At 43.2% G+C, this 26,218-nt stretch overlaps 1 protein-coding gene across 1 annotated transcript in view; it reads right to left on the reverse strand.

Annotated features, from left to right (window-relative positions):
* RBM20 (RNA binding motif protein 20) overlaps positions 1-23,782 on the reverse strand; it is a 211,612-nt gene extending 187,830 nt beyond the window's left edge. Inside the window, exon 1 of the mRNA XM_060102461.1 lies at positions 23,625-23,782. Coding sequence (XP_059958444.1) covers positions 23,625-23,782 — 158 coding nt within the window. The remainder of the gene's footprint in view (positions 1-23,624) is intronic.
* Positions 23,783-26,218: the final 2,436 nt, after the last annotated feature.

A 26,218-nucleotide genomic window follows, 5' to 3' on the forward strand; every position in this document is an offset into this window, starting at 1 on the left:
GCAAACTCAGATAGCTGGGGATCAGCAAGGTGCCCCTAATGTCCCTTTGGGCCTCCTCCTGTAGGTAGACCCAGCCACAGCTCAGGAATTCCAGGCGGGATGCTTGGCATAAGTAAGTAATTGAGTTAAGGGAGATCTAAAGAAAGACTTCACATTCACATTCATATGCTAAACTTGGTTAAAAATAGGCTCAAGAAGGACCTGACTTCACTTTTAATTTTAGCCTGGTGATGAACATGCCCTAAAGACAGAAAGTCACCAGGCATTTCCCTGAGGGCAGTGATCTTCATGTTTTTATAAAAAGGAAATGCAGCATGTTCTATTAATAAAAGTGCTGTGGCCTCAGTTAAATCTGGACAGTTCGTAAATCAGGGCTCCCTCTGGCTGAGCTTCCCCAGGCCAGCAGCTCCCTCACACCCAAGCCCCCAGCAAGGGGGCCGGTCACATGCAGCGGGGGGGGAAAGTGAGCCTGACACCCAGGGATCAGAGGCCACACTCGATCAAAGACCACAAGGTATGGCTCCTGGACACTTCCCTCATTGCCAGGATGGAGCCCGGTGTGTTATGAGATTTAGTGAGGCAAGGGGGACAGGTTGTGATTGTAGGAGGTGCACAGGGCAGCAGGTAGAGAAAATCAGAAAGGACAAGCAATTTCACCTTTTCCTTCCAATCTCAAAGATGGTGAAGTTAAAACTGGCCTCTGGTTATCCAGCTGGACCTTTCGATGGACCCACGGAAGAAGGATCCTCTCCAGCTGCCCTTGGCTATCAAGCCGCATAACAAAATGAAATGTGGCCAGGTGGGAAAATTACCACCCCTAGAGGACTGAGCCTCCTCACCCAGGCTAACTGGTAATTCCAAACTTGGGCAAGGCTGCCCCAGACCCTGGAGAAAGTGCTAGGGCTGGCGGGGGGTGGGGGGGCGGTGCATCCAGGTCACAAGGCACTTCCAAACACACAATCCCCAGCCCAGCTTAGGGATTCTTAGGATCTCAGTGAATTGCTCTTCTGCTTTCTTGTCTGAGTAAACATTTGAGGCCTTACAAACTCACATAATCCTCCCAACAACCAGATGAGATTGGTTGAAGAAACCGAGGCACAGAACAGTAAGGTCACACAGTTAGTAAGGGATGGGCCATGCTTTAACCAGGTCTCTCTCAATCCAAAACCCAGGGTAGTGCAACAGGAAAGGCCCAACAAAGCCAAGGTGGAAGGTGTGCAGTCTTTTTCCACCTTCTTGCCTTTCACTTGGGTAAATTTCCCTCCCTCAAAGGAAGACAGCTCTAATGTTTTGGTTCTGATTTTTGGTTCTTATTTTACTTTCGCCCCCATTTTTCCACGTTTATATTTCGGCCACTTGTAAAATCCTATAAACCCTCAATCTAAACAATGCCATGATAGCCTGAGCCATAGAAGGTCATAACATACAGGGAAAAATGGAGAGACCTTGATTTGAGCTTTGTGGCCAGACAGATGTGAGTTTGCATCCCAGCCCCTCTTCTTGCTAGCCAAGTGACTTCAACAAGGGTATACTCCACAGGCCCAAATTAAATTCAGGAGCAGCTGAAAGCAGAATTGGCCAAATGACTGAGCGGGTAGCTTTTTTTTTTTTTTTTTAACTTTTATTATGGAAATTTTCTAACTATACAAAGGTTGAGAAAACAGTATAATGAAGTCCCATGTACCCATCACCCAGCTTCAACAATTCCTAACTTTTGGTCTGCCTTGTTTATTACTCTGTACCCCTACCCATTCCCACCCTCCACACTATTATTTTGAAGCCAATTCCAAATACATCATTTCATCTATAAATACTTTGGTATCTAGCTCTAAAATATAATATCATTTCAATTTTAACATAATTTCAGTATCTTTATCACAACTATAAATAAATAAATAATTCTTTAGCATCAATATCCAGTCTGTTCAAACGTCCTCAGTGATTTTTGTTTTGGATACTACTTTATTCATATGTGCATACTACACTTAATTTCCACCCCATAGCAAGCAGCAGCCAGAATGAAAAACTGTAGAAATCAAAGTCAATTCTATAACCTGTAAAAATAAAGGCCTTTATTTATTCAAACCTAACCAGTAGCTTTCATGGGAGCTTTCGATACTATAGAATTTTTACCTTTAGATCTTAGGTTTCTCTGGTATAGTGATTTTTAAAATATTTATTTAACACCTACTATGTGTTAGGTATTCTAGACCTGGGGCATAGTTTGTTTTTTAATAGTTGGTTTGTTACAGCTAAGATCCAAAGATTACAGGCCCCATAGATAAAACCACCTGCAGTTCTTACTCTTGCAATTTATTTGTTGAAGAAAACGGGTCTCCTGGCCTAAAGAATGTCCACGTTCCAATTGGTGGATTTTTACCTCCATGGTGTTGTTTTAACATGTTCCTCTGTCTCCCGTATTTCCTATAAACAGATAGTTAGATCTCAAGCCTGGCATAGGTTCAGGTTCTATTTTTGATGGCGCTGTGTATTTCCTGCTGCATCAGTAGGCACATGATGCCTGGAAGTCTTTCTTTTTTGTGACATTAAGATTGATCAGTAGGCTTAAATGTCATCAGCCCGATCCATCCGTTTCCCACAAGCTTCACCTAATGTTTTAGCAGCCATTTAATAACCATGTTCTCTAAATTCATTATTTCACTAGGGGTTACAAAATAGTGATGTTCCAATTCTATAAGTCCTTCTGCATTTATTAGATAGAACTCTTCTACAAAATAGAACTTTTCCTCATCTACAGTTTGGATACCCTAAGGCAACCAATAAGAAAGGACAGAAGGAATGTCTGATCCTTTCCCTTTCTTGGCCAGTGTTCAGAATGAGTTGGTTTCCCAACCTTCTCCAGTGAAAAATCATTGAATTTTTAACTCATGAATATTACACTTTGGAACATGTTTGATATATGTGAATCTACTATATTCTTTTTAATGCTCAAATTATTCCGTATTTGGGCACCAGGAGGCCCTTCAACGTGTCTCCAAAGTCCTTTTGACATGACACAAGTCGTCTTTGATAGCTTCTTTGCTTTCTGATGCAAGATATGCCAACTCATTCTGTACATTTCCTGTTCCTGACCTGGAATCAGCCATTTTTCTCAGGATTCTTAGTCCCTTTTAGTGGGGAATTGTATTTAGAGGCCACAATCCGGATATTACAGGTGCTCATTGCTACTGGGTTGGTCCTTCTTTCTAAGCTTTTCAGTGGACAAAGTTAGGAAGTACTTTTTCATTTGTTAAAGAGAAAGATATATCAGGAGTTCATACCAAAATTTTCAATTCAAATTTAAGATTATAGGATTTTTACTTAACATCTTTGATTATAAAATTGCTGTCTCGGGCCTCCCTGGTGGCGCAGTGGTTGAGAGTCCGCCTGCCGATGCAGGGGATACGGGTTCGTGCCCCGGTCTGGGAGGATCCCATATGCCGCGGAGCGGCTGGGCCTGTGAGCCATGGCCGCTGGGCCTGCGCGTCCGGAGCCTGTGCTCCGCAACGGGAGAGGCCGCAACAGTGAGAGGCCCGCGTACGGCAAAAAAAAAAAAAAAAAAAAAAAAAAAAATTGCTGTCTCTTTTCTATTATGCTAAAAATATTGCTTTCTGATGATTTTTACACAATTAATACACACACACACACACACACACACACACACATATAAGTGATCGATTCCAAATAGTAATAGCAATATTATTACTAACAGTATTACTGAAAACAGCTTAAGATTTATTTGAATTTGTTTTGCCCTTAAGATATATTCCACTAGAGATGTATAATCAAATAACTGTGTTTTAAAGTTGTGTGGACTAATTCTTTGTGTGATTAAGCTACCAACCTGACACATAAATTTGTTTCATTTTAATCTTGATTTGGTGGGGGGGTTCTATTTTAATTAAATTTTGTTTATAGTTAAGGAAAACATCTATAGGGTTCTAAAGTCAAATCTGTAAAACAAAATACATTTTAAAAAGTCTAGATTCTACCCCTGATCCATCCATCCATTTCCTCCCTCTCTCTTATTGGTTTACTCTTTCATTTATTTTAATTACAAGCAAATATATATGTATTTCTCAGATAAAAGGTAACATGCTATCTATTATTTCTGCACCCTGCTTTTTACACTTAACAATATACCCAGGAGATCATCCCACAGCTGTGGCTGGATACAAAGATCATTCTCCTTCCTTTCTATAGCTCTATAGAAACCCACTGTATGGATGTCCCATAGCTGACTTAACTCATTCCCTATTGATGGACATTTGGGTTGTTTCCAGTCTTCTGCTATCACAAATAATGCCACCACAGAAAGCCTTCTGCATACGGCTTTTCCTATTTTTGCCTGTGTATTCTGGGGATAGATCTTATAAATAGGATTGTGTGGTCAAAAGAAAATGCAGAGGTAATTTTGCTAAATATTGCCAAATTCCCCTCCTTAGAAGTGGTACCATTTTTATATACCCACCATGAGGTGATAATTTTTACATGCTGACTTTAATATTAAAAAATCTCTGAAATCTCAGGGGCCTTAATTAAAAATCTCTGAAAGGGGTTTTAATGAAGCCCATCTAATTCAATTCTCCACATTCTGGACAAAGGAAATTTCTTTTGAGAAAGGGCAATGACATGCTCAAGGAACTGCCTTCATCCTTTGCCTTTCTGACTTACATACACAGTTTACACATAATTCTTTCTATGTCAGAGAAGTTAGGCACAGTATTAAATATTCGGGTTGAAAATATCATAGGTTAGTTTAGGTCTTTGTGAACTACAAGTAGTTCCCTGAACTGAAAACTCAAAGTTCATGGGTGGGGTGCAGGGGGCTTCTCAGTGCTCTCTCCTTTCCTGGTCCCCTTTCCTCCTTTTAACAAATCACAGATTTGATGAGGATTGCGATGGTACCACAGGCGGGTGCTGGCTCCAATCCGCACCCACACCACTGAAGAGCATCTCCCCTGAGCGCCCCTTTCCCTACAGTACCCTCCCAGCGTCTGAGATTAGGTGCTTATCTCATTCACTCCTCACAATAACACTATGAAGTGGATGCCCTATCAGCCCCATTTCACACCTGAAGAAATGAAAGAGCAGAGAGGTTAAGTAATCTGTTCAAGGTCACACAGCTAGCAAGCAAGTAGGGAGCCAGGATGCACACCAGGCATTCCAACTCCAATATCTACCTTTAATGGTTGTGCTGCGGTGCTTCTATGTTTCAGACCCTCATCACCTGTCGCCCAACTAGTGCAGGGGCCTCCCAACTGACATTCCCCATCTCTAGGGGCACGGCTACACACACACACACACGTGCACACATGCACACAACTGTGCCAATTATCCTCCCTTCTCCAATACCCATGTAATCTTTCCAGAACACCAGTCGCATTACATCAGACCCCTGCTTACAAATGACTACTCAAAAGATAACATCCAAACTCCTTACATTGAGAAACAGTTCTGTATCACCAACATCCTGCCTTTTCTTTTACATCCTCAGCTCTCGCCATTCCCAGCCACTCCATCCCATATCCGTGCCCATTAGTTAAAAACACACCACTCTGACCTCCAGTCAAGTGGAATTACTCTGTGGCTCCCAGTTCACCACGTTTTTTCTCATCTCTGAAAATGCATCTCTTCTCCCACCTCCATCTAGACCCCACCCTCCCCCATCCACTTGACAAGCCCTTAGGCACAGACTCAGAATCAGCTCAGGATGACCTCCTCAGACATCTGGGCTGGTCCTCCCTGGACCCTCCTCCTCCACCCTCCATCCCCCCTACAGTACCTGCTACAACAGAGTCTCACTCTCACACCCTCCACCCACTCAACCCTCTTCTCCACGTGCACTCAGAGGTAATCATTTTATCAGGTCTTCTTTTTGTTTATTCTCCCAGTAATTTTTATGCAACAAAGGAAGATGTGAATATATATTTATATATTTAAGAATATAGAAATGTTATACATAATATATACATACATTTTACATAATAATATTATATATGTTCCTATTCTCCCCTTTTCTTACACAAAAGCTAGCCAACTATGCACACTTTCTGCACCCTGCTTTTTTCTCTCGATATATCTTCAGGATTTCTCTGTTACAGCACACAGAGATGATCCTCCTAGTATGGGAGGATACAGCCATATTTGTTTATTAATCCCCTGTTGCTGGACATGGAATAGAGTACATCCCCTGTTTCAAGGGACTGAGTGAGACCTAGTCCTGCTGCTCTTCATCCAACATCAAGATTCCACCAAGCGCACAGCTCTGATCTCTGCCAAAGAGAGTCCAATGGGACTGGCCACTGCTGGAGCCAAGCCATGATAAAAGCACCAAGTCATGATGCCAGGTCCAGGGGGAGCAGCCCAGGTTCTGCACCTTCTTTTACTTCCAAGAGCCACACAGGAGCAGAGGTTATGATCCTCTAACTTCTTGCACCTTCATTTCAGTTTCCTGAATCACAAACCTCAGATCCTGCAGCCCACAGAGTTCACATCTTAGGTGGGCTCAGACAGGAAACAGATGCCACCATGTGTCAGTGACTAAGCTTGGCATTTCACCTAGTCATTCAACAAATATTTGGTGAACTGCTTCTAGGAACCAGGTATTGTTCTTGGGGGCTGGGGGTGTAAATCACTGGATAAAACTCCCCAGCATAGGCAGGATGGGAGGAAATGTAATAGACAATAAAAACATAATAAATAAGTAAAATAAGTAAATGATAGTTTGAAGATAACAAGTGCTATGGAAAAAAACAGAACAAAGTAAGGGAGTTTGGACTGGAAGATGCAGGATGCAATTTAAATAGGGTGGTCAGGGTGGATCTCAGTGGCAAATCATGGCACATAACTTATTTTCTGGGCAACTCCTTTTTGCAGCTGCCACAGGTCAACTGTCATTACCATTGCCACAATTAAACTGTTGTTATCACAGTGTCAAGGTAATAATAAAGTATCCGAATGCTGCAGTCGTCTTGAGTTGTGTTGTTCCAGAAATTGCTTGAAATAAGTAGAGTGTTCACTTAGGGCTTAAAAACCATTTTTGTCATAAGAATTTCTGTTGTTGAAAACTTTGATGCCATGGGGCTTAAGGGGTGTTCCAGATGGTCACGTCCACCATCTCCCCTATTTTAACTGAATCTCACAGAAGAAATTGAGCCTGGAAACTGCCTGTACCTTTTAAGGCACAATCACGCCCCTGGCTGGAGATGGCCGAGTGAGACAGAAAGCCAGGTTACTCTATGACAAACATGTATTCAGCATGTCCTTCCTATATTCCTGTCCCTGTGTCATGTCGCTGACTGTTACACTCAACCCCGCGTCCTGTAAGAAGCCCACACTCTCTCAGAAGCCCCGCACCTCGGCTCACGTGTGCCTTGAAGGTGGAGCCCAGACCAGAGCTTGGGCTTCTTGCTGCCTGAGTTTGTGGCCCCCACACACCCCACCACTTATCCCACCTCTCCAAACACAAAGGCAGACTAGTTGCGCCTCTCTAGCCCTTTCAGACTGGCAGCCCAAACAAAGCGTAAGTTGGAGAAAACCAAGCTTTGGTCTCACATCAATTCTCAGCCACGAGACCCTCCTGTGATGAGTGGATTTTCTCATCACAAAGTCACTGAGATCAAAAGTTAGGTTGCAGGTAACTTGCTCCTTCTCTCAGGTGTTCAACAAACTATGAGCCAGAGACCCTGCCAGATGCTGAGGACACCAAGATGAACAACAGTGGCCCTGCCTGCAAGGACGTGGCAGGGCCTTTACAGGAGATCCACAAGAGGTGAGCACGGGGTAAATGCTACAGTGGAGGCCATGGAGCATGATAGGAAACGGGCACCCAACGCCCCCTTCCTGCCTGGGGCCAGGGAAATCTCCCTAGAAGAGGGGAGTCAGCAGAATCCATGAAGACAAAAGGCATGTTCCAGTGGAGGACAGGGAAGGTGGTTCAGGTGGACGAAGCAGGAGGGCAGCCAAGTCCAGACTGGAGAGCTAGTGGGAGCAGGGCCAGAAGGGGCTTCTCAGCATCTGAATCTCGAGCTACAGGCAATGAGAAGGTACCGCAGGGCTTTAAGTAAGCAGATGACAAGGCGAAGGCTGTGCTGGTATGGAGAAAAGAACAGTCTGAGGACAGGCTCCATTGGAGGCAGGGGAGAAGCTGAGAGGCCTGAGGCCGCGGCAGTGGGCACGAAATGTGGGTAGGGAGTTCTGAAGGAAGGGGACAGCGCAAGTTGGAAGGGGTCAGAGGGCCTGGCTCTGAGCCTGGGCTCTCCACTCGCTGGCTTGAGGACCCTGAGCTACTGGTACTTATTTAATCCCTACCTACTTCACAGGGTTGTGGAGGGTTAACAGTGCCTTGTGAGCCGTACAGCATGGCAGGAGAGCAGTGCCGTCCACTCACCCCCTGCACTGTTGCATCTGTAGACCCCTCGTCGCTAGGAGACTTACAGTTACCCTCACAGGCACACGTGTTTTCTCTGCTCACTTAACGTCTCTCACAGCTGAGTGGTCTTTGGTAAATCTGGTCTCCCTTTTGGACCTGGCTTCCTTTTCTACAAAACAAGATCATTGAATTAGAGGATCTCTAGGGTGCCTTTCAGCTTGAAGTTTTGTTTTCTTATTCATCTTGTATCCCAATTTCCAGGGTCATAATTTGTCAAATGAAAAATTATTGAAGGAAGAGTCACCAACAGAAGGAAAATAAACTAAGCTAATGAGTAACTGACACTGAAAACTTAGATGATAAAGTGTGTGTTCTTTAAAAGCCTTGAAGGCTCATATTAATAAGTTCCATTCAAAGACACAGTCATAAAAATTCAAAGGTGTTTTCAACCAAAAAAAATGATTCTTATGTATAACATCTGTGCTCCCCAAAGGTTAAATTATCATTGGCCTAGATGTTTACCCAAGAAAACTAAGACATGTCCATTTTAAAATTTACAAAGGAATATTCATATAGCTTTATTTGTAATAGCCAAAAAATTAGAAACATCCTAAATGTCCATCAACAGGTGAGTGGATAAATAATTTATGACATATCCATAAAATAGAATACCACTCAGCAATAAAAAGGACCAAACTTTTGATATATGCAAAAGAACAGATGAACCTTAAAATCGTATGCAGAAGGAAAATCCATAGAATGGGAGAAAGTACTTGCAAATCATCTATCTGATAAGGGTCTAGTATCCAGAATTTATAAAGCACACACAATTTCACATCAAAAAGATAAACATCTCAATTTAAAAAGAGACAAAGGGCTTGAATAGACATTAAAGAAGATATAAATACAACAAGCACATGAACAGATGCTCAATGTCATTAGTCATTAGGGAAATGCAAATCAAAACCACCATGAGATACCACTTCATACCCACTAGGATGGCCATAATTTTTTTTAAAAACGGAAAATAACAAGTGTTGGCAAGGTTGTGGAGAAACTGGAACCCTCATTCACTGCTGGTGGGAATGTAAAACGGTGCAGCCACTTGGAAAACAGTTTGAAAGTTCCTCAATAAATTAAACACAGAATTACCATATGACTCAGCAACTCCATTTCAAGATATATACCCAAAAGAATTGGAAACAGATGTTCAAGCAAACACTTGCACACAAAATTCATAGCAGCATTACTCACAATAGTCAAAAGGTGGAAACAGCCCAAATCCATCAACGGATGGATGGAAAAACAAAACACTGTCTATCCACAAAATGGAATTTTACTCAGCAATAAAAAGGAATGAAGTACTGATACATGTTACAACATGGATGAACCTTGAAAACATTATGCTAAGTGAAAGAAAGCCTGATACAAAAGGCCACATATTGTATGATTCCATTTATATGAAGTCTAGAATAGGCAAGTCCACAGAGACAGTAAAAAGCAGATTAGTGGTTTCCAAAGGCCTGGGAGAGGAGGGAATGGGGAATAACTGCCTAATGGAGACAGGGCTTCCCTTTAGGGTGATGCAAATGTTCTGGAACTAGATAGTAGTAGCTGTTAAACAACACTGTGAATGTACTTAAAACCACTAAATCACACTTTGAAAGAGTTAAAATGGTTAATGTTACACGTATTTTATCACAGTTTTAAAAAATATTATTTCCCCAGAAATCATTACACTGAGTGAAAGAGCCAGGCAACAAAAGGAGTACATACTGTGATTTCATTTGTATGAAGTTCTAGAAAATGCAAACTCATCTATAGTGCTAGAAAGCAGGTCACTAGGAGCTTGAGAGGAAGGGGTTTAAGGGAAAGAGAGAAGGATAAATTATAAAAGTTATGAAGAAACTCTTTCTATCTTTATTGTTTGATTGATGCTTTAAACATGTACAGCTTAGTGTACTTCCATTATACCTCTGTAAAATTGAAAAAAAACAACCAAAAAGTGTTTTAAAAATTATCACTGGACGTCTAAATTCTTAGACTTATTAAATTTCTAAATACACTGAGGAACTCACTGTTTAAAGGATCTTTGCTATAACCCCTTCTGAAGGTCAAAAGCAAACAGTCTTTCCCTGATTTATTGATTCTATTAAGTCTGCTTTTTACATTCAACAGTTTCTTAAAGCAAAAGAACACCTGAAACAATGTCTGCTAAAACCATTCAAGAGTATGTCTGGTGGAGACTAAGTGAGCTTGATGTGGTCATGTTTCAAGTCAGAAATTCTTTTTGCTATTAATAGGAGCCTAGGACACTTTAATCACTGTTGAATCCTGGTTTTTTGAATTGGTTAAAAAATGGTCTGGCAGAGGCTCACTTTGCAAATCAAACGATCATATGTTATTATTTTAGCACATGCTGAGTGATTAGTGATTATATACTCTCTGTAAGCATCAAATTCAGATCTTGCCTAACATGTATAACAAGCAGAATAAGACAGTGAATCAAATGCCAGAGTCAGATTTGCTCATGGAATTTAAATTGGGATGTGGATTTCAAAACCAAAAAGGAATATACTTAAAGCTACAAGAAACGGAAAAAGGGGTTTTTTAATTGGACTGCTTAGTTTGTCTCAAATTAAATTTGACCTAGTTTCAAACTTATTTCAGCAGTTTTTTACATAATATTTTCTTTGCAAATAATAGGTTTTCTATAAATTATTTTGAGGATGTAGATATTTACATAGAGATGACATGATCACCTGTATTATATAACATCCTCCCATCCCAGCCCCACCCCACCACTTCTTTTATAAATACTATTTTTCTTAGCTTTGTTGAGTCCTTTTAAGCTTGTGACTTGATTTCTTCATCTGTAAAATGGGGAGAATAACAGCACTAGCCTCACAGGATTATTGTTGGATTAAATGATTAAATGGATTATACATATATAAAGTGCTTAGACTAGTAGCTGACACACAGGAATCACTCAGTGAATGTTAGTTGTTATTCATGTTATTATTACTATTCCCTTTTACAGATGAGAACACTGAGGCTCAGGGTTAGTGGTGGCAAAGCTGAATGTAGAACACACAGCATGCCTGCTCCTGATTCTTTTCATTACTCCACACCACTTTCCCCACCCATACATATTTTGTGCATGAAAATAAGAGTACCAATCTGGAAAAGGCAAAAATAGCTGTGTAATTTAAATCTGAAAAGCATGAACAAACTGGTAGTCACAGAGCAGCTCAAGGACTCATCCAGTTTAGGCTCCAGGGCAAGTCATCAGTCATTTTTAAAATCACCTTCACATAGTGATTTTGAAAAGGGGGATAAAAGGTTTCTGCAAAGAGTCAACAGAGCTTTGAGGATGCCCCCAAAATTGTGCGAGCTAGCAAAAATTACATACTGCCCGTTCACTGCCTTCAGCATTAAAACAGATTTATATATTCACTTTGTATGGACATTAAAAAGTACTGCAGCCCGGGAGAGAATGTCTGCTGGAGGGGTTAAATGGAAAGTGGCAGGCCCATCAATTAAGCTCCTATCAAGTCAAGAGGAGAAAAAAACAAAGGATCCAAATCATAGCTACAGGCTGGTACAATGCAAACATATTTTCAAGGCTGTCTGATTTAACCTACATATACAAACTAATCCATTCTAAAGTGATATGTAGTTATTGTTCCAGTTCCACATATTTCATCGAGGAGATTTTTTTTAAATATGGTCAAATTAAAAGATAACACCACTAGCTGAAAGTTTGTTGGGAAACAGGATATTCAGAGGGTCTCACGGTATCACTCCCAAAGACAACTTACTAATCACAAAGAGAAAAATGTCCCGTAGTGACAGAGAGATCTGGCGGCAACCATGTTAACCAAGGGATCAAACTTAGCGGAACACACATTACCCGCTGTATGTGGATCCTTGCCAAAGTGCTTAACCTGAATCTGGTCATGAGGAAACAACAGACACATCCAGATCATGGTTCATTCTACAAGGCAACTAGCATGGAATCTTTGGTCACGAGGAGTAGAAAAGAGCAGGTACACTTGCTACATTAAGAGAGACATCATAAACAAACAAATGCACTGTGAACTTGAACCAGGGGGGTTTAAAACTCGCTATATGAGACATTTTTCTGACAACTGGAAAAAGTTAAAAATCAAGTGTTTATTAGAAAACTCATTTAAGTAAGACTAATTTTCTTAGATACGATAACAGAATTATGGTGATGCAATTTACTTTCAAATGCTCAGGAGAAAACTATTTGATGCTCTGCTACTGTTTGGAAGGATGGAACAGAGCATGAGACACGCCAGAGAGACCCAGTCTACCCCCACGTGCAGAAAGACCTTTGGGGGGAGATATGGGAGGAGATAACATACGCAAAGATGCTTTTCAAAATTCTCTTTCTGGGGCTGAGCAGACTAGAGCCGGCAGATAAAAGGTCAGTTTATGAATGTTCTCCATTTCTCTCTCTCCCATTTCCAGGCAGAAAAAAGGGCAAATAGCAGAAAACGTAATAGATGGAAATATGAGGATTCTTATCCCAGCCTGCCCATTACCTTGCTGTGTGACTTCAAACAATTCTCTTGACTTCTCCCATGCTCACTTGCCTTACCTAGAAAAACAGGAGGGCTGGGCTAAAGCAGCTTTCAGATGCCCCCCAGGTCTAAAATCTAAGATGCTAATGGCTTAAAGACAGTCTTAAAGACAATGTGCAATGCCAACGTGAAAAGTCTATTCCTATTTTTGTTTTTAAAAATGCAGGTAGTCGGCTTCCCTGGTCGTGCAGTGGTTAAGAATCCGCCTGCCAATGCAGGGGACACGGGTTCGATCTTCCCTGGTCTGGGAAGATCCCACATGCCGCAGAGCAACTAAGCCCATGCGCCACAACTACTGAGCCTGCGCTCTAGAGCCCACGAGCCACGACTATTGAAGCCTGCACGCCTAAAGCCCGTGCTCCGCAACAAGAGAAGCCACCGCAATGAGAAGCCCGCGCACCACAACGAAGAGTAGCCCCGCTCACCGCAACTAGAGAAAGCCCGCGTGCAGCAATGAAGACCCAATGCAGCCAAAAATAAATAAACAAAATAAATACATTTATATTAAAAAAAGAAACAGTTTTAGAAGAAGAATTAGAGAGTTCATTAAAAAATTTTTTTAATAAATAAATAAATAAAAATGCAAGTAGTTCTTTCCCTCTGATTAGAAAATTAATACATGCTCAATGAAAAAAAAAAAGTACAAAAAGAAGGGATTCCCTGGTGGCACAGTGGTTAAGAATCTGCCTGCCAATGCAGGGGGACACAGGTTCAAGCCCTGGTCCGGGAAGATCCCACATGCCGCAGAGCAACTGGGCCTGTGAGCCACGACTACTGAGCCTGCGCTCTAGAACCCACAAGCCACAACTACTGAGCCCCCAAGCCACAACTACTGAAGCCTGCGCGCCTAGAGCCCGTGCTCTGCAACAAGAGAAGCTACCACAATGAGAAGCCTGCACACCTCAACGAAGAGTAGCCCCCGCTCACCCCAACTAGAGATAGCCCACGTGCAGCAATGAAGACCCAACGCAGCCCAAATAGTTAATTAATTAATTAATTAATTTTTTTTAAAACGGAAAAAAAAAGACAAACCACTATAATTACGCCACCTAGAGTTAGCACCATGTTACTGTCTTTATATTTGTTCTTTAGCTGCTTTTCCAGGCTTGCAGGCACTGGAACATGCTCATACACATTTTTTTAAAAACATGAGATCCCTGTATACATGCTGCTTGTAATTTTTTTTAGTTAACAATATTATATGGTTTATATTCCATATTAATAAATATAGAATAATGGCACCATTCTAATGGCTGAATGGTACATGATATTATACATGCACATGATTTATTTTCTCAGTGAGAAACATCTGGGTGGTTTCTAATTTTCTGCTCTTCTAGACAATGCTGCAATAAATATCTTATGTTCATCCTCATTATGTAAAGTCTCTAAATCAAGATTTAATCACACAACCCCTCTCCCTTTTCATACAGAAAGTAAAAAAATCTCTTTTCAAGTATCAAATAAAGGTTCTCCATAACTGCAGACTATCAGCAACCCTGCCAGCCCAGGAGGATGTAGGGGCCCGAGGAGACCCGGTCTTTAGAAGGCTCTGGAAACAATATTTGGTTTCTTCGATTCAAGGAGGCCACACGGAAACCTGAGGCCCAGCTTTTGGATAACCGTGATCTCTTTGCAAAGTGTTTTTTGGCCGTGAGCTCTGGGTGCAGCCCACGCTGTGGTAACTGAACACACAGCATCGTTTACCGAGTCCTACTTGGGGCAGCTGGTAGGCTCTTAGAAACATCTGTCAGCCTATGCTTATGTTTTCTGCCTGTAAAAATAATAACGTCACCAAACACACTCCTACCTGCCTGTGTTTAATACAATCAAATTTAGACACGTGAAAATTACTGGATCTGTCTCCTGAATTGAGAACAGTACTCTTTTTGCAAACTCAACTCTTCACTTTAAGATTCCAGAATAATTAACATTCCAAAATAATTGTTTTTATTTTTTAAAGTTTGTAATAATTAGAAAACAGTATGAAACGCCCTCCTTTTCACTTACACTAGTGTCTACTTTTCCGTCTTAAAATTATGTCACTGATCCAAATATACTTTGCAAGTGTTGGAGAAAGCTTTTAATTCTCTTTTTGTGGTTATTATTGTTTCTGTGAGTGATCAACCTCACAAACATGTACCCATGCCCTTGATTAAAATGTAACTCATTCTCCATCAGATGTCTAGGAGGCGAGGGGAGGCATTCTACAGTGATAATCATTCAGCAATATTCCCAGGAATTCACATAATTTTATTCTTGGAAGGAACTGACACCGATCATTTCCAATCCCTGGAGAAGCAGGATTAGGAAGGTTAATTGGCTTGTCCAGATCACCTACTCCCAATCCAGGGTTTCCTTTTCCTCTCTGACCCTCTTTGTCAGAAACCCAATCATTAATTTACAAAGACGCTCATTTTACACTTGACAACACTGGGAAAATCCTACCTATCATTCTGTTCAATAATGAATTCAAAATAAAGCAAAAGAAGTAACTTCGTGAAACGAATCCATCTTTAAAATATATATTACCTTGTCTGCTCTTTCAGCATCATGACACTGGAGGTCAGGTTTAAGGGCGAGTCCAATAAGAACCAGAAACATATCTGGAAGACAGTCTATAGACAAGCTGCACAACTGAAAAGTATTTAAGATGTTCAGACAGCTGTGAATGGAGGTTTCTAGGTTCGAACCAGAGTGGAAGTGGCAACTGAGAACTGATGGGTCATTACTGTGATGGAGAGAAAGCAGGTGCAAAGAAAGGGCAGTAGCAAATGGCCCTGGTGCATCCCTGAAGCAAATACCCACATAAAAGAAGGGAAAAGTGGCGTGAAAACTATCTTCATGGGGTGAAAACCACCCCAAAACACAGGCATGACCCCGGGCCTTTTGTTTCTGAACACACGGAAAGATTTATTTGGCAAACTGAGCTACAAGTTATTAACACATCCTCATACAACTTGCTTAACAGCTCCCTTTTTGCTCATAAAGTACATTCACATCAATATGTACCATCCCCCTGACGGAGCTGCTGTCAGCGAGTTAGAAAAGGTGCCTTGTAAACCATCAGGGGACTTATTTATCTTATAAAATCCAGCAGGAATTGTAGGAAAGGGGAGGATGAATTAACTTGGCTGTAACTTCTGCCACTGTAAAGACTTTATCCTATTAGATGGACATACGCATTAAATCCAAAATACCCCAAACTTGCTGTCTTGTAAATGTCGAAGACTGAAACCTTAGTTGGGTAGAATTTAAACAGTGACCACCGTTGAGCCAGGCAAAATATCAGCCCACCGCCAGTACCCCCTTGGTAGTGGCTGGAAACCAAATTCACATTCCTGATGGAAAAATGTGCCTTCTCAATTAAAGTCAGGATTTCCCAGTCTTCTCACTGGTGGGAACAAGAACTATGAGGCTTCCATAACAACACACACATCACCAAGACCCAGCCAGGTTCATTAACCAGAAAGGGAATTGCCATGTGCTCCTTTCTACAAGCCACTAATTACGGTCTTTTGCCCCGATTCTGGAATAAGGACCACTTTACCTTCTGCAAAACTTTTCAACGCGCTATTCTAAACACAGCTACCATGTCACACACAGCAGCTGTGGATCCACAGCAACCTCCCCTGTTAAAATACACGAAATTGTATCAGCTAGACCATCCCAAGCAAAATAATTACTGTGGCAGGAAATAAAAAATCAGATTAAGTGGGATTTTTGTGGCACAGGAGACCCCTTCAAGATTTTGCCTAACAGGGGGACCAAGGAGGATGAAGGGAGGGGGAGCCCTACCTCTGAATTTGCCGCTGGAGTTTTTTTTTTTTTTTTTTTTTTTTTTTTTTGCGGTATGCGGGCCTCTCACTGTTGTGGCCTCCCCCGTTGCGGAGCACAGGCTCCGGACGCGCAGGCTCCAGACGCGCAGGCTCAGCGGCCATGGCTCACGGGCCCAGCCGCTCCGCGGCATATGGGATCCTCCCAGACCGGGGCACGAACCCGTATCCCCTGCATCGGCAGGCGGACTCTCAACCACTTGCGCCACCAGGGAGGCCCGCCGCTGGAGTTTTAACTCCACTATCTCAAGCTTCTTCCATTCTTGCTTTCCAAGTTTAGTTCAGTCCGTTTTAATTCTATCCCTTGGTTAGATCTCAGTTCCTAACATTTTGTAGACTCTTGTTTATCAAAGCTTTGAATTGAGCTATATTGGTTTGTTTACTTGAGGACTGGCCGTTGTGGGCAGGGAGGAAATATTAGTTTAGTTGGAGTCAAGAACCTACATGCCGGGACTTCCCTGGTGGTGCAGTGGTTAAGAATCTGCCTGCCAATGCAGGGGACACGGGTTCAAGCCCTGGTCCGGGAAGATCCCACATGCCACGGAGCAACTAAGCTCGTGTGCCACAACTACTGAGCTTGCGCTCTAGAGCCTGCGAGCTACAACTACTGAGCCCGCATGCCACAACTACTGAAGCCCGCGTACCTAGAGCCCGTGCTCTGCAACAAAGAGAAACCAACACAATGAGAAGCCCGCGCACCTCATCGAAGAGTAGCCCCCGCTCGCCGCGACTAGAGAAAGCCTGTGTGCAGCAACGAAAACCCAACGCAGCCAAAAATAAATAAATAAAAATTTTAAAGAATTAAAAAAAAAAAGAAACTACAGCCGCAAGAAAAATAAATCAGAGAGAGAGAGGGAGAGAGAAACTGGATGATGGGGGATCATTTCACTGTGAGTCAATCCTGGTGGGGTTATTGTTCCCCCTTGGTGACTTACATGCATAGGCAAAGAGATCTTAACAGATCAGAGTCCACATTCCAACTGACAGATATGGGCTTTTTAAATTATTAATTTGATAAACTGCTAAACTGGTAACAAAAGAATAAGTGGATAGAAGAATAAAATGGGTAACACAATTTGACTTCTTTTTTTTCTCCTGCAGCACTGGCATTAGAACAGCTCTTTGTACACCATAGGTATAGTCATTTACTGTGACTAATGGGAATAATGTACTACCTTTCATAATACTGATCCCTTTGGCAATTTGAGAAAAACTCATAACTGGATGGCTACACTTACTATCTAAAAATACTTATCACAACAAACCCTCAAGCAAAGTTTCTTTAAAAAAAATACCCTTAATAGGCTTTCTAATGAAGCAAAGAAACTTTTCAGAATGCTAAGAACCCACCCTCTCTCCTTCCCTGTTCTGGGTAAACGCTTAATCTTCTCAGATGTTTTCTCCTGCTGAATGCTTGTCTTACGTGCAATTTAAGATGGTGTTTAAAATTTTCAAAATTCCTTCTAAAAGTGTATCCCTGTTTCCCCTAAAAACGGACTCAAACTAATGTTAGAAAGTGGCACTGATGTTAGAAATTCCATCCTTCTTCCAGAAAAGGACCAACTATGAGTTGAGATAATGTCCCTTTTTGGCAAATTCTTATTTCCTCTCCGATTCTGGATGTAACTGTCAGCATGCCCATCACAGTGGGTGGACATCACACACAACTTGCCTATGTATCACTCTCTAAGAGTTACATGGAGATCCTTCCAAATGCAAAATGTCTGTAGAATTATCTGCGATCAGACTGACTACTTGTAACATTTTCGGGACTGAATTAAGGAGCACTTTGCTCTGAAAACACAGTTGGCCAGTGTCCTAACGCGATGCAGAAGACTATAAACTTCAGCAATCAAAGCTGGATTTATATCTTCATAAGTCACAAACACATGCAGGTGACACTAACTATCAAATGCTAAACCAAAACTTTTTCTATTTTCATAATTGATTTTTATTCATTTCATGCCAAAATAATCTGTAAAGGAAAAAATAAGTCATCTATATGCAAATTAAATATGCAACCTGATATCAAGCATTAGCCAGGAGTATTTCACTGCAAATCAAATAATTTAGGAAAATCACCTGTGTGCTCACCTCATAGATGTGTGTGCTTGTTTGGTTAATTTTCACCATGATTAGTACCACACTTTCTAACTGCATCTGACAAATGAATTCAACACAGCACACAGAACTAATGGCTCTGTTTTCATTCTGAAGAGAGTTTTAGAACTTACAACCTAAAATTGTAATTTCTGATGTTCATTATGGTTAATAAATAACTTGTTATAAATCAAGAATTAGGTTTGATTAAAATTAAAATATAAAATACTTTTGAAATAAAATATTGTGAATATTTGAGGAGATAAATCCTTGTAAAATGTTCACCAACAACATCAATGTCTTACTTCTGCTTATATGAAGTTTTTTTTAAGCTTTCAAGTTATTCTGATTTCCTGAACTCATCCCAAATCTCTTAAGGTGTTATTTATATTAGTTGTTGCCCAAATGGCTTACATAATGCTTCACATTTTATCCAATAATGTCTCCACATTGGCCATCTTAGAGAATGCACGCTTAAAACAAAGATCTTACAAGATATTAGTTATATGTGTCTAACATGGCTGATAATCTTCATAAGTAATGCGAATATTGGCCCAGAGTCAGAGGTTAACAAGAGCAGAGGGGTCATGGACCATGCTTGACTGAAGCTAACAATGCAACAGGGAGAAAACTAAATATACCTAAACAGGCCAAAGGAGCTCCACAGTAGTTAACTTTTGGCACGATCTTCGTAAATACCGAGACTGGGTTCCATAAGACAAACAGCAAAGTCAGTCACATTATTCACTGTCACACCTCATTCTCTTAAGACCAAATATAACATAGGTGAATAGGATTCTGTTTTTATTATGATCATGTCTATTATGATCATGACTTTACCCAAAATGAAAACCGTGATTAATGAAGATCAGTAAATAGAGACATTAAGAAGTGAAAAAGGGGCTTCCCTGGTGGTGCAGTGGTTAAGAGTCTGCCTGCCGATGCAGGGGACATGGGTTCGAGCCCTGGTCTGGGAAGATGCCGCGGAGCAACTAAGCCCATGCACCACAACTATTGAGCCTGCGCTCTAGAGCCCGCAAGCCACAACTACTGAAGCCCATGTGCCACAACTACTGAAGCCCACCCGCCTAGAGACTCTGCTCTGCAACAAGAGAAGCAACCGCAATAAGAAGCCCACGCACCATAAGAAAGGGTAGCCCCTGCTCGCCGCAACTAGAGAAAGCCCACGCGCAGCAATGAAGACCCAACGCAGCCATAAATAAATAAATAAATTTATAAATTTATTTTAAAAAAAGAAGTGAAAAAATTCTTGTAATCCTTAAATGCTATGCAACATGAAGAATATTGATATCTTCATCATTTTGAAAGCAATCAAAACTTCTCAGCTTGGGCTTCCCTGGTGGCACAGTGGTTAAGAATTGCCTGCCAGGGCTTCCCTGGTGGCGCAGTGGTTTAAGAATCCGCCTGCCAATGCAGGGGACACAGGTTCGAGCCTTAGTCCGGGAAGATCCCACATGCCGCAGAGCAACTAAGCCTGTGTGCCACAACTACTGAGCCTGTTCTCTAGAGCCTGCAGGCCACAACTACTGAGCCCACGTGCCTAGTGCCCTGTTCCGCAACAAGAGAAGCCACCGCAATAAGAAGCCTGCGCGGCGCAACAAAGAGTAGCCCCCGCTCGACGCAACTAAAGAAAGCCCGCCTGCAGCAATGAAAACCTAATGCAGCCAAAAATAAATAAATAAATTAAAAAAAAAAAAAAAAAAAAGAATTGCCTGCCAATGCAGGGGACACAGGTGTGAGCACTGGTCCGGGAAGCTCCCACATGACACAGAGCAACTAAGCCTGTGCACCACAGCTACTGAGCCTGCTCTCTAGAGCCCACGAGCCACAACTACTGAGCCCACGTGCCACAACTACTGAAGCCTGTGGGCCTAGAGCCCGTGCTCCACAACAAGAGAAGCCCCCAGTAACGAAGGGTAACCCCCAGTCACCACAACTAGAGAAAGCCACGCGCAGCAACAAAGACCCAATGCAGTCAAAAATAATAAATAAATTAATTTAAAAAACACAAAACTTCTCCTCTTATGAATTGCATTATAACCTTACTCAAATAACTAGAAAAAGTGCAGGTTCCCCAATACAATGTATCTAACATGCCATCCATTAGAGGAGAATTTCACCCAAAGCTCTAGCTCACACAATTCTCAAATCAAGAGGAGCACAACTCATTTTGCAGCTGAGGGCAAGCTCCCCGCTACATTTTCTCAAAGATGGCTGATACAAACAGCACCTCATAACTACATAAAAATGGCTGCTCAGATTAAATTATGCAAACGCAGTTTCAAAATAACCTGCTCAAGTTTCAGCCCATAAAAGATGGACCTGCAAGGCGTTTGCCATGTTATGTCTGCTTCCCATGGAATTTCAGTGGGTACTGAGGGGAGTGCAAACCCCAAATCATCCTTATAAATAAAGACTTTGAAACATAAGCGCAAGGACACGGGGAGGGGGAAGGGTAAACTGGTACAAAGTGAGAGAGTGGCACTGACATGTATACACTACCAAATGTAAAATAGCTAGTAAGAAACAGCCGCATAGCACAGAGAGATCAGCACAGTGCTTTGTGACCACCTAAAAGGGTGGGATAGGGAGGGCAGGAGGGAGACACAAGAGGGAGGGGATATGGGGATACAAGTATATGTATAGCTGATTCACTTTGTTATACAGCAGAAACTAACACAACAATGTAAAGCAATCAATTATACTCCAATAAAGATGTTAAAGAAAGAAACGTAAGTGCACAAACGTCAAATCCCATGAGCACATTCACCAGCCTTGGACCTGGTGCCTGAACACTGATCTGTCACCAATGCAAAACAAGGCAGAGCCATCAGGCACCTCTTTGAGGTCTCCACCCTGGACTGCTAGCCGAAGGGGCCATCTTTGAAGAGCTCAGGCTTATCTACTAAAGTAAAATATTCCAGGGGTGGAATTTTCAAAATAGGGGTGAATTTACAGGGTAAATTATTTATTACATGAGGTAACTGAAATACACTTGAAATGATCCATCTCCCACAAAAACGGCCTTTATTTTCAACCTGGCAACATTTCAAAATCAGTCACCCCTCTACAAAGATTTTTCTATGAACATAAAATTCTTATTTTTTCCTAATTAAAAGTAAATGATAGGAAAATGCAGGGTGACCACAATACCAAAGCAAACTCAATGTGCACCCTAACTTCAAGCCCCAAGACACTGGCCAGTAAGAAGCACATGAGATGTTTCCCAGTTAATAATCAGTCAATTAGGGTTTTTTTTTTCCTCTTTTACTAAATAAACCTCAGGTTTTAAACATTTTTTTCTCTGTTAGTTTATATTTATGTTAAGGACTAAAGAGAAATTTTAAGCAATGAGGTACTTAAACTTCCATTATATTTAGTAAATCTTAGCTGAAATTTGCAAAACAAAGGGAACAGAATAACAATATAAAATATTTACAGTTTCAAATAGCTACTTGTAGGTAGTTGAAAGTTATATAAAATCAAACTAAAGCAAAAAGTTGCCATAAATGGAGCTTTTAATATTCTACCAGTCAAAAAAAAGGGAACCATTTTGTCCTGAAATACGATACAAGCGTTCTTTGATGTCAAACTTAAATTTTCACTATTCTATTACATAAGTCAGTCTTAAAAACAATATTTACTTCCATTTATGCCCCATCACTGGTTATTTCTCTTACTACATTTTAATAAGTTTATGTAACTCAAAGCAGTGCCGAAAAACCCCTGCTCGGTTCCATAGGATTGATTTTGCTGTGCTTGGGTGTATTTCTTTAATTTTCTCCAGTTTCGCCCAAACACTCATCATTCAGACTTTCCAACACTAACTACACTAGTTTTGAGGACTTCATTACAAGCTGAGGGAAACTTTTCGGAGAATAAAGATCCTTCAAACAAACCAACATTCTAGGCCTTAAACTGTCCAACAAAATCTCGAAAGAATGAACGAAGCCTCACCGTTTTACTTTTATGTCTCCCAAATGGGCTGAAAGAGCTTCTCAGAGCCTACTGACCACCCCCAATCTACTCGACGCACTGGGACGGCCGGCCCGGAAAACTCGCGACCCAAGTCGCACAGTTTCCTCCGAATCACAAGATGGTAACTTTAATGGAAAACGGTTCCGCGGCTAGAAACTCTTCGCAAGGGCCTTCTTGGAAAGTGTAAACACTTCTTGCAGGACAAAGCAAAAATACGTTGTCTACAAACCCTCACCACCCTTTTCACCCAACATCACTGTTTGACTTCATGGGCACCATTAAGGGTGGTTTCTTCGGGCGGCGTTTTACTTACACGCCCTCCAGCACGCGCGCGCACACTCGCACGGCTCTCCATATGTTCCAGCGGCTTCTTGGGACTAGAAAGATGAAATATAGTCCCTGGGCCATTTCCCCCCAGTTTGAGTTAATTTAGTTCAAAATACCCGGTGACGTCCCCGAAGAGAAGAGACAGGGGATGAGGAAGAACAAAATTATTTTCCCCAAATAGCTTGGCTTCCCTCGCCCTAAACTCACAAACAGCCAGAATGACACCGACTCTGCCGAGAGGGCGGGCAAGAAGACTTCAAACGCAAGGCGGCCGAGAGAACTTTAGCGGGAACGGGAGAGAGGAAGCCACAAAAGGGGGCGCCCGGGGCTTGTCCCCCAAGCGCACCCGGGTCCCCGTTCCCCCTTTCCTCCTCTTACTTTTGGATGATCTGGGGTAGGCCGGCTTGGGGCGGAGGCGGTGGCGGCGGCTGCATCCCTCTCGGGCCTGGGGGCGCTGGGGGCGCCGGGGCACCAGGCACGCTGTGCGCATCTCTGTCCGGTTGCTCGGGGCCGCTGGGCTCGGCGTCCTGGCTCATGGCTGCCGCCAGCACCTTGCGAAACGAGACCGGCCCGGGCTCGCGGCGGGAGAGCGCGCGCGAGGGGCGGCCCCGGGGCGCGGGCGCTCACTGGCCGGGGTCCCCGTGCCCAGTCCCCTTGTCCTTCCCGGTTGCGCGGGGAGGAGACGCGAGGGGCGGGGAGGAGGCAGTCCCGGCGGCCCCACCTCCTCCTCCTCCTCCTCCCCCTCCTCCTCCCGCGGGTCCCGCTCGCCCGGCCGGGCCAAACAGAGGTAGGGGCCAGGGGGCGTCTCCCAGCCAGCAGGAGCCCCTGGGCGCCCGGGTGGTCGGGGAAGCTCTGCCCGCCGTTCGCCGCCCGCCGCCGCGCGCCCTCTGGGTCCCCGGTCCGGCGCCCCGCAGCTCAGTGCAACCGCGTGAGGCGGCGAGACGCACGCCAGTCCGCCGCCGGACGCCGAGTTCTCGCCTCTCCCGCTAGTGGGGCGGCCTCCGGGCTCTCCCCCGGGACCGCGCGCGCGGCTTCGCGCGCTCCTGCCAAGCGGGGCGGACCAAGCGCGCCCCGGTCGTCTGCGCTCTTCGCCAGCGCAAAGTGCGCGGGGCTTGGCACCTTCCCGCGACTGGAGCTGGGTCAGCGCCACTGGTGGCTGAGGGGCCCGACCCCGCGGGGGAAAAGCCCGGAATTCCCGCAGGTCGGTGGGACTGGTAACCCCAGGTCTTAGATAACCGGGCCCGAGGGCTCTCCAAACCGGCCATTCCAGCTGCTGATTTCAGGGGTCCCCAGAAGCAGCCGGCGAGGCCGCCGTGATTTCTCTTCATTTATTTCCTCACTTCTCTAAAAGACCTGCCACGATCCCGCGAGCGCAAAGACAATACCACGTATACGTTTTATTCTTGTTATTTATTGCCCAGATCTCAGTAGGAATGTAAAGGATGAAAAGGAGTTCGGTGACATCGCACCCCCAAGATCACTGCCTCTGAAGCTCTGTTGGTTACTGGGGAGCCAGTGTGCGCCACTTCACCTGCACACACCGGTTCACAGTTGTGGACGCAGGAATCCTGCGCGGAGGAGTCACCCCGCAAAGTGTAGTGTGATGTCCTGGAGCAAGGGTAGAGGTCTGGAGAGGCACCTGGTGCCACAGAAACATCTAGAAGCTGGGCAAAGACCTCGGAGAGTGGTTACTCTGGAGATCCTTACCCTCCGTCGGGCACACGGCTTTTTAAATCCTGACACAGGCAGCACCGAAAAGCGTCCATTGGATGGCTTTTTAAATCCTGACACGGGCAGCACCGAAAAGCGTCCCTTGGGTGCGTTGGAAGCCAGAGCGCGCGTCAGTGTGCCCCACGGCCCTTGAAGAAGTTTGCTGAAGGTCTCAAGCCAACCCATCCTCCTCCCGCAGCCACGTGAAGGAAAATTCTGGAGATGGGTTCTCCGGGACCGGCAACTAATTAAATTCCCTGAAAGATGCTTTCTTCTCTCCCTAGACTGTGAGTTTCTGTCAACTTCCCTGCCAGTTTCAGGAAGGTAAGCCTCCCTTGATTGCTGTCATCCTACTTATATCTTTCCCTCTCCCCCACCGCCTCCTATACATAAAATGCCCTGTCCACTCTCACCCTTCTTCTCTCTCTCTCTCCCTCCTTCACCTACAGATAAAATGGTACATCAGTTCCTTGTATTCATAAAGGTAATCACAATTCGCAAAATTAAATCTCACCAGAAAACCCGGGTAAAGAGGTACTGATTGTTTATTCATTTCACAAATGAGGTAAGTCAGGGTGATGTATCCAACTATATATGGCTAGTAAGAGGCCGTCCCAAAAAGAGTCTTCTCGGGCCCTGGGAGTGGTTAGTTCATCATCTTTAGCTTCTATCACTGAAGTCCTGACTGTGGTTTCCATAAAACTCCACCTTCCACTGCTCCCCTACCTCCTTGGTTGAGGGAAATTATCTGAAATTAACATTGCAACTGTCCCAGAAACTAAAACTTTCCATATGCTTGCATTAAAATATCACTCTGAGAATCCCCCAAAACCTTTGTGAAAAAAAGCTTTGTAGTCAAAAAAAGACAGATCAGCAGTTTTTACCAGAGAGGTTGAGTGACTCAGTCTCTGAGTGTCAGTTACCAAATATGTAAACTGGCAGGGATGAGACCCGGACTTGCACAGTCACTGTTAGGATTAGGGATAATGTATCTTGCACATTTGGTGCAAGAGATATTCAATCTGGCAGGTGTCACAAACATGATTCCTTATATTCCAAACTTGTAGCCAAATAGCACAACAGATCTCAAACTCCAGGAAGCTGAATGCCTGGAAGTCACAATATTAATATAACTTAATCCATTCTCATAACATTTTTACTGGCACAAAAAAACAAAGGAAGAAAGGAAGGAAAGAAGGGAGGGAGGGAGGGAAAAAAATGAAGGAAGGGAGGGAGAGAGGAAAGGAAATTCGTATTATACA

This window comes from Mesoplodon densirostris, chromosome 1, assembly GCF_025265405.1.
Source record: "Mesoplodon densirostris isolate mMesDen1 chromosome 1, mMesDen1 primary haplotype, whole genome shotgun sequence".
NCBI classification, from domain to species: Eukaryota; Metazoa; Chordata; class Mammalia; order Artiodactyla; family Ziphiidae; genus Mesoplodon; species Mesoplodon densirostris.